The sequence below is a fragment of the Urocampus carinirostris genome, chromosome 4, assembly GCF_059441175.1.
Source record: "Urocampus carinirostris isolate Australia breed hairy pipefish chromosome 4, RoL_Ucar_1.0, whole genome shotgun sequence".
NCBI lineage: Eukaryota > Metazoa > Chordata > Actinopteri > Syngnathiformes > Syngnathidae > Urocampus > Urocampus carinirostris.
This window is the reverse complement of record NC_142352.1, coordinates 41,270,751-41,285,982: the sequence shown is the minus strand read 5'-3', so window position 1 is coordinate 41,285,982 and position 15,232 is coordinate 41,270,751. Positions and strand designations below refer to the sequence as shown.

The following is a 15,232-nucleotide window of genomic DNA, read 5'->3' as shown; positions in this document are numbered from 1 at the left end:
AACAAAACAAGAGCAAATACACAGGCAAAAACGGGGATTCACAGGGCTTGACGTATCACAACAGACTCTAGCAGGAGTTTCGCAAACGCTTCGACAACAAACGACTCAAAGGACAGCGTTTAAGTACTCCCAGGGAGCAATCTGTCAACGCGTTTCAGCTGGTGTCCATGGGCGGGGCCAATTGGGCGCCATGGCAACCATGACACAAAAGTTACAAATAAAGTAACATTTTGAAGATAATGATTTGCTTCTTACTACCCCCTTTCCAAACACATTATGTAACATTATTTTGTTGTTGAGTTATTGTTTTTGTTCTATTTTTATTTTGATGTTCGAATAAAGTTTTCATTCATTCATTAAATTGAGCACAGAAGGGTTCCAACAGAACAATAATATTCTTTACACTTTCAACCTCGGTAAAAAGCCACTCAATGTTTTCCTAACTCTTCTTCGTGTACCAATTATATCTGACACCTTTCTGTTTATCTGTTGCATCTGAAAGAGCCAATAAAGTGAATCTTGAACTCTTCCTTTAAAAAAAGTTTACAATTTCCACTCAGAATTGAAGTATAAAAATAAATTGCATGGTGTGAAGGTGCGGTGGTGACCAAGAAAGATTATTCTTTATTTTTCTCAAATTTTGCTCTGCAAAAATGTAATGAACACAGGGATGATGCTTGGGATTTGAAACGCTGCACAAAAAGGTGACAAATACATTATAATAGCTTTTAGAAAACTTGATTTTTGTTGGGGCCTTGCTCAAGGGCACCTCAAATGGTCCAGCAAATTGACTCTTATCTCCCTAACTCTGTCTCGCCCCGTGCTCACTAGACAAAGGGTTTTCGGTGTTCTTCCAGACTAAACTTGTGCCAGTCCAAAAGCAAAGCCCAGGGGCATAACATGATGCTTTGAAAAGCATTACAAGGTGTATCACTTTCCCTCTCTGTAATATTTTTTTTAATCTTCTGCACACCATGCCATGCCTTAATTTGCCCGCTTGTCATTTTGGCTACCGGCAAAAGGCACTTAAACTTGGTCTTCTGGTCCGGGAATCTCGCAGGGGTTGCGTGTCCATCCCGTGAAGCAGAACCAGTTATGTTATCACTACTGCATCTGTTACACGCATATGCACTCCTTCCACAAGGTTTGCTGATTAAAGGACGAGACGGAATCCTGCTACACGACCGGGTTGAAGAAATCTTTTTAGGGGCTTTGCATTTCAAAGTCGCGGGCGATCGTCCGTTTGTTGAGGGAGAGATGAAATGCGGGACGGGCTGCAAATTTTGATTATGGATCGTGGAAACCTCCTTCATCAAGGTTACAGGCACCAGAGAGTGTACATTTCTTTCTGAGACAATGATAAATACATTCTGAATCTTGTTACAGGGTGCCGATAACAAAGCGATTTTTTAAAATGTGTTGGTATTTCAAACAAAGTTGCCTTAGAACAGAGTAGGACTCTTTCCTCTGTGCACTTTATGAATTATGTATCATAGTTGTCGAGCTTGTTTTAACCTTTCATAGGACAACCGCTATCCTCTTGCCTGACGGGACCCTCTTGCAGGAGGAGGTGAAATCTTCTTGCCATAAAAATAACATGTATTCCTCTGTCCAAACTTACGATATTGAGGATTTCCACTGACAGCTGAGGAAGGACAAGTGGCCCGTGTGTGTGTGTGTGTGTGTGTGTGTGTGTGTCTTGCAGTGCACTACCTCAGTAGCAATACACTCCTTTGTTTTTAATGTTGCACGACAATCAACATACCGTGATACTTCTTTCTATGAGCACCTCTGCATAACAGAATTTGGATACATAAGTTTTTTTTAATAACAGAAATCATCTTCGGTTTACGAAAGAAAATGCAGTTAACAAACAGTCCTAGAGGCTACCACGAGAGAACGCTTAAGACAGCTTAATGCTCGTGGCCACTCCCCACCATCCAAATTGCTCAAGTGTTCAGCAGCAAGTTTGTTTTGATAGCATTTTTGTGATTTTTTTTGTAAGGTTCCAGAAAAAAGGACAATGATGATCGGTAAACAGTGAGCGCCGATCATGAAGTCAGAGAAGAATTTAAGCAGTGTGTCCCTCCAATCATTTCTCAGGGCGGTTATATTCCTGTTGCATAAAGACAACAAAGAGGAGGACAAACCAGAGAAGCTGGTGTCTACAAAAAAGATTACAGACGTGCTGTTTTCGTTGGAAACAAATCAATCAAAGAAGTTGTCCGACAGCTCTCTTTTAAGACAATTGCCTGACTCATTTCCGTAACATTTTGAAGGGGAGGCAGAGACAAATCTCCTTCCGCAAAAGACCTGTTGGAAGTGATGGTGTTGCAAGTCCATCTAAAAGGGCAAAAGCAAGTGATGAATGGAAACTGAAACAGGCAAAAAAAACAAGTTGCCATAAGTTACAGCAACTTTAGTCTTAAATGTAACATCAGTGCTGGTACTCCTCCTGAACAACAAGTCCCCACCCACACCTTCCTTTTAGCGACTTCGGTAAACTTGCATTTTGTTTTGTTAATATTATTTAATTTATCTTATTAATTTGTTTTTATGATTGATTACTATTTGACTGTGTTTTTAATGATCGAAATGTGTTTTATTACTGTTTAGGGTTCAATTGATCCTTTTGGAATGTCGGGAATGGGCCAAATCTAATTATTTTATATTCATTCTTCATGTTTGCTCGTTACAGTTCCAGCTACGAGCACCATCCTGGAACGAATTTAGCTTGTATGTAAAGATAGCACTGGAGAGGGGATACTAATCTATGTATGTATAAATATGACAAGTTACCTGTACAGTCTCCGAAATCATCAATCTGCCCATTAGCAGCACAGGATCTCCGCAGGGGACCGTGCTCTCCCCGTTACTATTCACTCTGTATACATCGGCAAAAGTTTGCCGATGACACTGCGATCGTGGGATGTATTCGAAATGGGCAGGAGGAGGAGTACAGGAAATTGATTCAGGACTTTGTCCGATGGAGCGACGCAAACCACCTGCACCTGAACACCACCAAGACCAGGGAGATGGTGGTGGACTTCAGGAGAACTAGAACTCACCCGGTTCCTGTAACCATCAAAGGAGAATGTGTAGAATTTGTCCAGACCTACAAATACCTGGGTGTGCAGCTGGACAACAAACTGGACTGGACTGCCAACACAGAAGCTCTATGTAGGTAAGACCAAAGCCGACTTTACTTCCTCAGAAGGCTGGCCTCCTTCAAAATCTGCAAAAAGCTCCTGAAAATATTCTATGAGACAGTTGTGGCAAGCGCCCTCTTCTATGCGACAGCGTGTTGGGGAGGCAGCGTCAAGAAGAAGGATGCCTCTTGTCTCAATAAACTGGCGAGGAAAGCGAGCTCTGTTGTGGGCACAGAGCTGGACAGCCTGACAACAGTAGCTGAGAGACGGGCACTGGAAAAGCTGCGGTCAATCATGGACAATCCATCGCATCCACTACACAGCATTATCTCCAGACAGAAGAGCAGTTTCAGCGACAGACTGCTGTCACTGTCTTGTACTACGGACAGACTGAAGAGATCTTTTCTTCCTCATGCCATGAGGCTCTTTAACTCTACCCGGCAGAGTAAAAGCCCACATTAAACCACACCCCCTACATTGCGTATTACCGAATTTTATTGCAATATGTATTCTGTGTAGCACTATTGTTAGGTTCATGTCCCCAACATTTTTAATAAAACGCTCTGCAATATAGGACAAAGAGAATCGGTTCTTTATAATTAGTTACTTTATTAATCATCATATTGAAAGCCGCCGACATTCCGTTGTTAGACATCTTTTCGCTCGCTCTGCCCTGCTTGCTGCGCTCTGGCTCGGCTCGGCTCTGGCTCTGAGGATCTCCTCGAAAAACCTCCCTTCTAATATTCAGTTTTTGCCTTTGCTACGTAGAGTTGATTAGTCTTCTTTGGAAAGCTTGTCATCCGGCTGAAGATGGACGGTTTCCTGTTGTTTTGGGAGAGCCTCCTTTTCCTTCTTCTCACGCTTTTTGGTTAAAAACAATCTTGAGTTATGGCATGAAGAGGTCATAGGTCAGGCTACATCCGTTGGTATGTGAGAACAAAACACAGTCTGTACATCGAAACACAACTCATGGCCTTGCAGGCTGAGAACTCTTCAAAAATGGCTGAGAACACATATAACATATTAAATGTCAACTGTAGGATAAATATAATTATACGATCCTAACATTTCCCTCCTCTTTATCCTACAGTTGATATAATACTTCATTCAACTGTCATTTCGCAATACGATTTTCAACAGAGAAATCATGAATACAACACAGTTGTTACACTTAGAGGTTGTCGTCATAATGACCAGGATCTGAGTAAATATAAGGAAAATGCAGAGACAGGAAATCATCATCAACATTTGTGTCATTACAATTTTCACCATCATCATTTTTATGGTAATTGCCAGAGTCATCATCAGCATCGGTGTCCGAGGGCAACAGAGCATACAAAGGTACCATCTTTGCCTGCATTGGGGCAAGAGCTGTTGTAATTAGTCTCATTAGCAATGTTCTTATGCACGGAATACAACAACATCCACACAATGTGAGAATTGCCGCAAAAACGGCTATAGCCATATATTAATATTTTTTATATTTCCCAAACGTATCTCCAAAACCATCCCACATTGATGTGTCAACTCCTGAGTGGTCTTTCATCTTGTTGTTAAGTGACCTGAGGCCTTCCAGGGCCTTTGTCAGACTTCCGTCTGCTGCCGTGTTGTTCGGTATGAACGTGCAACATTGGTCACCAAAGATAGAACAGACCCCTCCCTTTTCAGCCAGTAGCATATCAACAGCAATCCGGTTCTGGAAAGCCATGAGGGAGGTAGCAGAGAGTTGCTCGTGTATGGCGGAGAAACCTTGTTCTGTTTTGTTTCCTAACTTCTGCACATTGAAATGGATATAGTTTATTCTGTCAACATTTTTATTAATTGTACACCAATAACAAATCAAAGATTCAAAACCCGCTGCTACTTGATCTGCTAATTTGTATTCATCTGGTACGCCTCTTGGAACACCGATACTGTCGATGTATGTAGGATCATTGTCACTCCAGGCATAGGTAGACCTTTACTTTTCCATGCATGTGGTAACAAGCTCTTCACAGATGTTAGCAATTCAGGGATTGTGGTGGCGGTTATAGACACAGGTAAAATAAGAGACATAGATGCACACAATCCCGTGGTATTGTACGGTAGTCTATCATACAACTTATCTTCTCCACACCACCACCAGATGTCACTCCGGGAGAGTGGTTTAAATGTTATATTGACTGTCAACATTTGGTGACATTGTGTACTATTCAGATTACTTATATTGTCACCAAATCCGGTTCTATTTATACAGGTAAAATTATTTTGAGCTACTCTTTTAGAAAACACAGGCTTATGTTTTTCAACTGTCGTTATGGGGTAGGTTTGATCCCAGAAAGAGCAGTTTCCGTTTGGTACAGCATTATTCATTACGTTTATCAGGCACTCTGAGTTCAGAGTGGATGGTACAACTCTCAAAAGAGGGCGAGCACCCATACACACAACACAATCCGTCATGACAGCATGTGCCGCCTGCTCAGCCATTAGCAACCAGTTGTTATCTATCCTTGAAATTCCTGTGGTAACTTTGAACCACCCATTAATGTCTTCGACTGACATGCTTACTGATGTGATATTTGTCGTTACAGAGTAGTTACTTAATTTTGGCTGATCAGTCGATTTCATACTGTCATTTACACACACTACGACCGGGAAAAAAGGGGTCCATGCCCGAGGACCAGGCCCATAACGTGAAACCCCAGCACGTGCTGTTAAAAAATCTGATCCCGGAGGTCGAATTGTCTGGTTTGTAACGGTTATAGTCAGTTGTAAATTGCTTCCTTGATGCTGCAATTTAACCCGATTTTTTGAAATACTGGGCCTCAGAGCTGTCCCCTGGGGTCCAGTACTCCCCTGCCTCCGTTATAACCAAATACTCCCACCCTTGGAACGCTCCGTGTCCAAACACGTACCACCAGTACTCCTCCCACCCTTGCCCAGTAATATGTGTTGGCTGTCTCCCTAGACTGCCTCACTGGAACCCTTTTAAAGAGGTTATCGGTATGGACATCACAATGGTGGCATTTGGTGGCACAGTCACTGTCACAGAGTTGTTATAGGTCCACGATATTAACCAAGAGTGCATGTTGTGGCGTGTTTACTGGGGAGTCGGCACATTCCACTAACACCCCTGCTTCTATTAAATTTTCAATCACTGGTTGTATCCCAGCCATAGCATCTGGCTTGAGTGGATATTGTTTTATTCTAGGGCGATGCTCTGTTTTTGGTCTGACCACTACAGGGGATGCCCCTTTTACAAGGCCCACGTCAGTAGGCCCCTGAGACCATAATTTCTCGGGAATCTGGTCAACAATTCCTCTTCCTCTCCGGTTAAAAAGATTTGTCATTCTTGTTCTTCTATTAAGTGTACTTCTGACTGCACTGTCACCGACCAGAAAAGAGCCTTTCTCCTTTGTACACTAATTTTTCCAAGTCTTGCCATTCGATGCTCTTCTTTTTGCACAACGAGATATGCGGTACGCATCTATCCATAAGCCAGTTATGCTGTTTAAACAGTGACTTGAGTGGGTCAGGTAAGAATACTGCTGCTATGGCATACATTATTTTGTACACACAGTTACCATAAACACAAATCATTATTCAAGTAAGCACAATCAGTTTCATACTTATGAACAATTATTTTCCAAAGCAAAAACGCAACAGGATTTGCAATGAGCGTTCAAAAATTGGCATCTGAGCGTCCATTGAAGTTCCATGATTTTCATTTGTTTCCAAGAGGGCACTCGAAAACCACTCTATATTTTGCTCGAAAAAAGAACTGCTACCATATGCAATAATATTTTGTTTGTTTGTTTGTACATGATTCAAATTGAATCGTTTCTTCCGGCGCCGTCACAAATGGCAGCCACTCCAGCAGCTCCCGTGTTATTTTCGATTGTTCTCGATTGTTTGTTCTCAGCTCAGGGATGCTGCTGGAAATGTGAATTTCCCTTCGGGGATGAACAAAGTATCTATCTATCTATCTATCTATCTATCTATCTATCTATCTATTTGACTTTATGTCTGAATACTATCTTGGCTTAGTCACGCTGTTTGGTGTTGCTCAGCAGAGCTTTCTTCTTCACATTCAAAGGACATGTGACCTTTCGACCGCAGGCCCAACACTTTACGTCTCGCCGTGTGTGTTACCCCCACACTCCCGTGAGCTCGTTGTTTATGAGCGTAGCTGGGATGTGCTCCATATCACTCCCTTGGCCTCGCTGTTGATAAGCGGCGCAGACAATGGATGACTGATGTCTTTGGCTCTTTCAGCAAATTAGTCCATGGCCTCTTTTTGACAGATTTATATGTCCTTTGGAGACTTAGAAAGAGTCTTTTTGCGGAATTCACTGGCACTTGAGAGTCTCGTTAATTCCACTGTGCTTACGTAGTGGGATTTTTTTAGTAAATGGGCCGGATTATTCTATGTCTTAAATTTTTCTCTAAATTTAAGTACTAGTAGACATTATCTTAGTTTAATCAATTTCTACCCATTTATTTCCCATGCAATTATTCTTAAATTAGCCCGATATGTCTCAAAATCAACTAATCCGTTTTTTCCTATGGCCCTCTTCAAGATTGATCAGTTTCTCATTGTCTTCTAAAAATGCTCTTCCATAGAAACCGTTCCCTTATTAACTTAACCAAACCATAAGTCAGTATTTGTTACACATTTGTTTATCACTTGTCAATCGTAACACTCATTCTAAAAAAATTCAGTGTGTAATCAATTGTCCTCCCAATTGTCCTTTGGGCTAAACTTGTCAAAATTCCAAACCCTCACACTAAACATCAAAAATCTCAAAAGATCAACAAAAATTTCTCAAAAAATGCCAAATCGAACTTAATGTCATAACTTCTCTAATTGTATTTTCTTCTCTCTGTAACCATAATCAATCTTTTATTGATTCAATATAGAACAATACATACTCGTCACTTATGTCTTGTTGAGTGTATTTATTTTATTTTCATAATCTTTATTCCGCGCAACAATCTTTGTCTTTACGCATTAGTCTTTGTTTTAAGCAGCCCTTCAAGATCCCCCGTGACCAAGGCTATACAGATCAACATGATCTGGTCCGACTATTAATACGTTTCTTTTTTCCTTTGTTTAAAGGAAACATTTCATTCATTGACTGAAATAGCTTCAGCTACGTTATTAATTATTTCTAGTCTCGAATTTTCTTTTCTGTAATACGAGAACAACTAAGGAAATAATCTTTTTACGTCTTACGCCTCTTTTGAATTTGTCCATTTACGAACAAGAAGATTGACACTAAAATTATGGACCATTTTTAGTCAGCTTCATTGCTTTAATCGTCCTTTCTTTATTAAGAGCAAATCTACACGTCTTAAAGTTATTACCCTTTGCTATTCGCATTTTCAACGAAAAATGATTAGTTGTTCACTCAAATATTCTTTCTTTTTATACTATTCTGTATAATTATCTTGTATTATACTCTCAGTGTTTTCATTTTCCCGCTTACCTGTCCAAGACGCATCATTTATGCTGGGTACGCAACCTTTTTTTTCCTTTAAATTTTCATTATCATTTAGTTTACTCTTTAACAAAGATTTAACACATTACAATCCTAATCGTTAATTTGGTTTTGTTATATACGAGTTTTATTTTCCTGCACGCCGATCTTAGCTAATGAGATCTCGTCGCTTCGAGATTACGTCATTGTTGTTGGTAATTCTTGTCGAGCGAAGGTCAGTCTTTTTATTAGACAAACGGCTTTTTTCCTTGTTCAATTCATCAAAGAGAGCTTGCTTTCAAACGACTCATTTGCTTTGATGATTGATATCACGAATTATGTTGTACTAAGAAAAGTACAGTAAGTAGAAAAATGGAAAAAGACAAGCCTGTTATTCGCAATTACCATCAACAAATGCAGAAAATAAATTAATAATTCGATGATCAAAACTGAATGAATACGCAGATATTTACTATATTTGTCACCGATTTATAAGTTCGATCTTTGTATCACTAAATTTCAGGGGTTCTGCCAAGATCTATAAATCTTTTAGCAAGCTAGTACACGGAATTCAAAATTCCTATCATATTATCATTATTGATAGTTCAGTTAAAAAAAAATCATATATATCAGGGTGTCTCTTGCCCACTGCCTGATGATTGCTGGGATGGGCTCCAGCAAGATGAGATCTACTTATCATAGTTATGGTTCATACCGGCCGAATATGAACACAAAACTTTTCTGGTTCTCACCTGTAACGCCTTTATTGTTGACATATTCCTTTAATATCATAAAAATTGGTGTTTCACTTACCATCGTTCATCCCATTCAAATATCTTCATCATCGTTAGTAATGCTACTTTTTTTTCCTCACCGTTCCTCCATTTTCTCCTCAGCGGATTGTTGAGTCCAAATGAGACAAGAACCAAAATTCTGAAACTCAAAAACATCGTTAGAGCAACACTTTTGCTGTAAAATCAAACGTTTCCTTCCTTTGCAGTGTTTTCACGATAGTTCACTAATATATATATATATATATATATATATATATATATATATATATATATATTTTTTTTTTTTTTTTTTTTTTTAGTCTATAATATTTCTCATTATGGCAACAAAATAGTGTAGTTTTTGTATCACTACAGTATTTTTGTAGTCGAATTTATTATTGTAATACTTTGCAATTCTCTCATTTCTTGTTCTAAAGCAAAACAATATGTTATGTCTATGTTCATTTGCCTTCAAATAGATTTTCATCCTTTATATAATTTTCTTTTATTTTTATAGCTTATCTATAAAATTACTGTCACATGTTTTGACTATTTTTTACCAAATGCATATTACACAAATCTCAACTGTATGTAACATCTTACATGCAAATATTTCTGTGTAAATATTGTTTCACTATAACTTTATCTTCTCCTCAATTTAGTGTCCACTTAATTCCTGCGTCCTCATATTCACCTCTTTTTTTTTTTTAATTATTCACAGCGTGCTCGGTGTCACGTGTGAATCCCACTTCTAGATTTAAAACCATTATTCAACCCAGAAAAATAACTCCCTTTTTAATTAATCACTGCCAAGGCCGTGCTATGACCCATGATCTGACCTACTCAGGATTAGTCAGTTTCTCGTTATCTATATCTATGTTTTACTCTGTCAATAAGGGGGTCCACTTGGCCTTTTAGCCATTGAGAATCGGGCGGTAAAACCCTACCCTCTTCACGGCTTCTCCTCGGAAGTGGGTAAATGGCCTGGGGGGTGTTAGCGCATGTGAATGATTTGGCATATTGTGGGGGCGGCGTGGAGCGAGGCGTATTACTGTGTGCCTGCTCTTCCTCCCTTTAATCGACGCGGTTCACTATATGGCCCTGTATATTCGTTATCCTCCTTTTTAGGATACATTACGGTATTTCCACAAAGGTAATGCCATAAATCGCAAATGGTTTGCATCTAAACAACGCATTTCAAGTCAATGAAGATCTTCAAAAGCACTCTATAATGTGCTCCACTCTACCCATTTACTTACTCTAGATTTAAAACAGTTCAATGTTGAAAAAGTAAGTTTTTTTTTTTTTTTTTTTTTTTTCCCAATCTATTGTATTAAGGTTAGTCTCACTTAATTTTCACCAAATTATCTCTCTTAATATTTAATTAACTTTCCCCTTTATGTTTCTCTCTCCCTTTTTTTTTTTTTTTTTTTCTTTAAACCAATTCAATCTACTATTTTAGCTTCACCTATTTAATGTGAAAATGGCATGTATTTATTTATGAGTTATCTTACTCATTTGAATTTCACTCAATCCATTTTTTCCATTTTAATTGAAAGAGAAAAAAAAAGTATTTATAAACAATTTTTTCAATATTTTTTGGTATAAAAATGCCCTTATCTCAAATTAGTGTATTTCAATTCACTCAATTAGATTTTTCCTATTCTTCCCAGTCCTTTTTTACCAATTTTTTGAACTGAAAACAGGAATATTTTATCTTTTTCGGTATTATTCTGGCATTATTTTGATTTAACGCATCTAAATAGCTCATTTATATTTTTCCCAAATTTCTCACTTTTATCCAGTAACACAGAGGCTCGATTGCGGTTGGGTCTTCCTTATAAATGACTCTTCACCTATGAGTTCATCGAGTATTTATTATTATTATTATTATTATTTTTTATATAAATACAATTGCCCAGGGGCAACTTTATATTTCATTCGCTCTTTCTCAATCACACAGACGTCTTGTTTTTTATCGTGATCACGTTCTTACATCGCTTGTTCTTTTTCCACTTATTTTCAGTTGACAGAGGACTCCGCACATCCTTGTGAAATTTAACTAACTTTAAAGCGCTGGGTTAGGGGAGTCCACACCTCCCGCGGAATTTTAACTGTCTGAAAACTATTTACCTGATAGAGTCTAGAATTGTCAGGGTTTTTCTGTTAAGAATCTGCCCCCCGTAATTTCTTTTTTTTTTTTTTTTAACGGAGGATTCTTAAACTTTGTCTCTGTTAAGATTTTCCTTTTCTACAGAGAATTCTTAATCTTTTCGACGGAGGATTCTTAAACCTTAAGAATCTACCCCCCCCCGCTCGCGAGTCAATTTCTTTTACCGGTTATCTACATGCACACAATGTTACGAATAAATTTTACTCACGATTCTCTAAGTCCTTGGCTTTCCGTCAACCGTCAGATCCCAGCCCGCGAGGGAAGGTCCAGTCCCGGAAAAAGGGTCTTTATGCTGTGGCCACAGTCTTTCCTGGATTTTCCTCTCGCGTCCTGGAATCATCTGGTATCTTGGAATCCGGCTCGAAGGACCAATTAAATGTTAGGTTCATGTCCCCAACATTTTTAATAAAACGCTCTGCAATATAGGACAAAGAGAATCGGTTCTTTATAATTAGTTACTTTATTAATCATCATATTGAAAGCCGCCGACATTCCGTTGTTAGACATCTTTTCGCTCGCTCTGCCCTGCTTGCTGCGCTCTGGCTCGGCTCGGCTCTGGCTCTGAGGATCTCCTCGAAAAACCTCCCTTCTAATATTCAGTTTTTGCCTTTGCTACGTAGAGTTGATTAGTCTTCTTTGGAAAGCTTGTCATCCGGCTGAAGATGGACGGTTTCCTGTTGTTTTGGGAGAGCCTCCTTTTCCTTCTTCTCACGCTTTTTGGTTAAAAACAATCTTGAGTTATGGCATGAAGAGGTCATAGGTCAGGCTACATCCGTTGGTATGTGAGAACAAAACACAGTCTGTACATCGAAACACAACTCATGGCCTTGCAGGCTGAGAACTCTTCAAAAATGGCTGAGAACACATATAACATATTAAATGTCAACTGTAGGATAAATATAATTATACGATCCTAACAACTATTTAGATATTCTATACAACACGCTATAGTGGGCATTTGCACGTCACATTGGGTATTTGTATATTGTATTCTTTTTGCTTTATTATTGTATTGTTCTCAGCTCAGGGATGCTGCTGGAAATGTGAATTTCCCTGCGGGGTTGAATAATCTATCTATCTATCTATCTATCTATCTATCTATCTATCTATCTATCTATCTATCTATCTATCTATCTATCTATCTATCTATCTATCTATCTATCTATCTATCTATCTATCTATCTATCTATCTATCTAACGGACCTCTCACACCTAAACAATAACGCCATCACACCAGGACAATTAATAGGGATTATCCATTATCCAGTCACTTCTGCTTGTTGCCCTCTGGCTGTAAATACAGAACTCTGAGGCGGAAGCAGGTACGCTTCAGTAAAAGCTTTGTCCCTTCTGTTCTTGCTTCACTTAACTGTAATCATCTTATCCAGCCATCTGCACATGTGATGTCCTATGTATTCTTTATATTTGTCCTGGTTTTATGTTTATCTGGCAGGTCTGTGAGAAAAAAATCCCCCCTGGAAACAATTATGGTTTGTCCGTCTGTCTGTGTGTCTATCTAGTTATTGCGCTCACTCTCTCTGTCTATCTTCCTTTCATTTTTTTCTTATTTTTTTCCCTTTTTTTTTTGCTTTTTTTGCATTCTTGCTTTTCTTCTTTCTTTAGTTTATTTTACATTATTTCATTTTCTTTCTTTCTGTATTGCTTTCTTTCTTTTGTTCTTTCTTTCCTATGTTTATATTCTGTCTGTCAAAGCCAGAACAGGAGGGGGGCCCAGATGCGTAACATTTACTCACAAGTTTATTGAGATGTAGAGGAAAAAACAAACGCCAGCGATCCGGTGCTTGCTGGACAAGGAAAGAAATCTGCTTACGGAATCGGAGATCGTGTTCGGAATGCGGAATTGGATCTCTCGGAGCGGGAGATTGTAGCGTGGTCAAACGGCAAAAATCTTTCAATAGCCGGAGCAGGGGATCAGAGCAGGGTCGATGGTCAAAAACCGGTCGTTATCCGGAACGGGAGATCAGAATGTGGGTGGTTCAAATACGGGTCGTAGCCGGAGACAAACAGAATCAGGAACAGAGGAGTCATATACGAATGAAAAAACGGGACCGACAGCAGCCAGAGTCAAAGTGCTTGCCTTGCGTATGCAGAGGTTCGCTGATGGACTGACAAAGAGCGAGTGAGAGCGAGTTCAATTAGGAGGGGGAACTAATCAACTAACCAGCAGCAACTGGCGCCAAACGAGCGGGCACAGGTGATTGCAATAAGTAATCATGACACTGTCTTTACTATTTTTGGGGGAGCAGTGTTAGTCTATTTATCAATATCTTCTGAAACAGACCATCAAGTGAACTTTTGGAACTAAATAATAGATGCAACTAACGAAGCATTTAATTAATTCAACTTGTTTCCTCCAAGCCCAAATTAGGCTTCTGAGGCCGATGCAGCAGTTCAGATCATAACTAAAGGTCATATTGTTCTTTTACTGATTTTTATTTAAAGTGAACGAAAAAAAAAAACTTCTACTAGCAGCACACAAGTGATTTTCTTTGCCCACATAATCCGTTCAGAGGTCGGAGAGAATCTGGACGCGAGGCAGGCTGCCGGCAGGAAGAGACTTTGGGCACGGTGCCATTCTATAAAGAGGCGCCTTCAAATGCACATGGACAGTCTTTGTGTTACTGAAGTAAAAAAATACGACACTTGACTGAAACCTTACAAAAGACTTTAAATGGTTTTCAATAAAGCTAAAATAAATAAAGAAAAATCAATGTTTACACTACTATTTTTTACCAATTGTTGGGAAATTGAAATGTGTCACTGCCTATATTGTTATGATTGTTCTTCATTTATAATCTTTTTATCAATTAAGTGTTTAGAACTCTTCTCTTTACTTATTCACATATGTGAGTATAATTATTTACTTTCCTCATAAAATCACTTGACTTCTTTATTTACCTATTCTTTAGGTTGTTATTTACTCTCTAGATCAGGGCTTGCTAATCTTTTTCAAGCTACTTTTTCTTACTAACTAGCGCAAAGGGCTACCAGTTTTATATGCATTTCTAAAATAACTTATCCTATTATTACTATGTTGTCACTATGTTATTTCCAGGTTAATTGTTGGAAGTAAGGTTAAATAGACTTAGTCGACCACTAAAAAGATAATTTTACTTGAAAATCAAGACCCAGCACTGGTGATCTATTTTCAGAACAGGTCTGCGGATACCTCAGCGGCCCTTAGGGGGCACACTGGTGCCCGCAGGCTCAACGTTGGAGACCCGTGTTCTACATATTTTCAAATGTTTTTTTTAATTTTCCGATAAGATAACTCCTTACATTTCATCATTACTTGCTAAATTCGATCTAGACCAGGGGTCTCCACCAGAGTGCCCTCAAAGACAGATGAGGACCCACGGGCCTGTTTTGAAAAAGGCTCACAAGTGCTGTGTCATTGTGATTTTCTAGTGAATTTTTTTTTTCCAGAAATAAATTGAGTGTATTCAACACAACTTCCGATAATTAACCTGGTAATAATATAGTAAAAACATAGTAATAACATGATGAGTTATCATTTTCGAAATGCATATGAAACTGGGTGCCCTTTGCGCTAATAAGTGACAAAAAATACCTTCCAGCGTCAAAAAGTTTGGAGATTCCTCGTATAGTCAGAGGGCTGGTGGGAAGTACAGATTTTGCCAGTACCTCTAAAATTAG

At 38.9% G+C, this 15,232-nt stretch overlaps 1 protein-coding gene across 1 annotated transcript; it reads right to left on the bottom strand.

Annotated features, from left to right (window-relative positions):
- Positions 1-4,896: 4,896 nt before the first annotated feature.
- LOC148367595 (uncharacterized) lies at positions 4,897-8,420 on the bottom strand. Its single transcript, XM_088333281.1, has one exon. It carries the CDS (start codon positions 5,754-5,756, stop codon positions 5,022-5,024), a length of 735 nt encoding a protein of 244 aa, XP_088189407.1. The 5' UTR covers positions 5,757-8,420; the 3' UTR covers positions 4,897-5,021.
- Between the last annotated feature and the right edge of the window lie 6,812 nt (positions 8,421-15,232).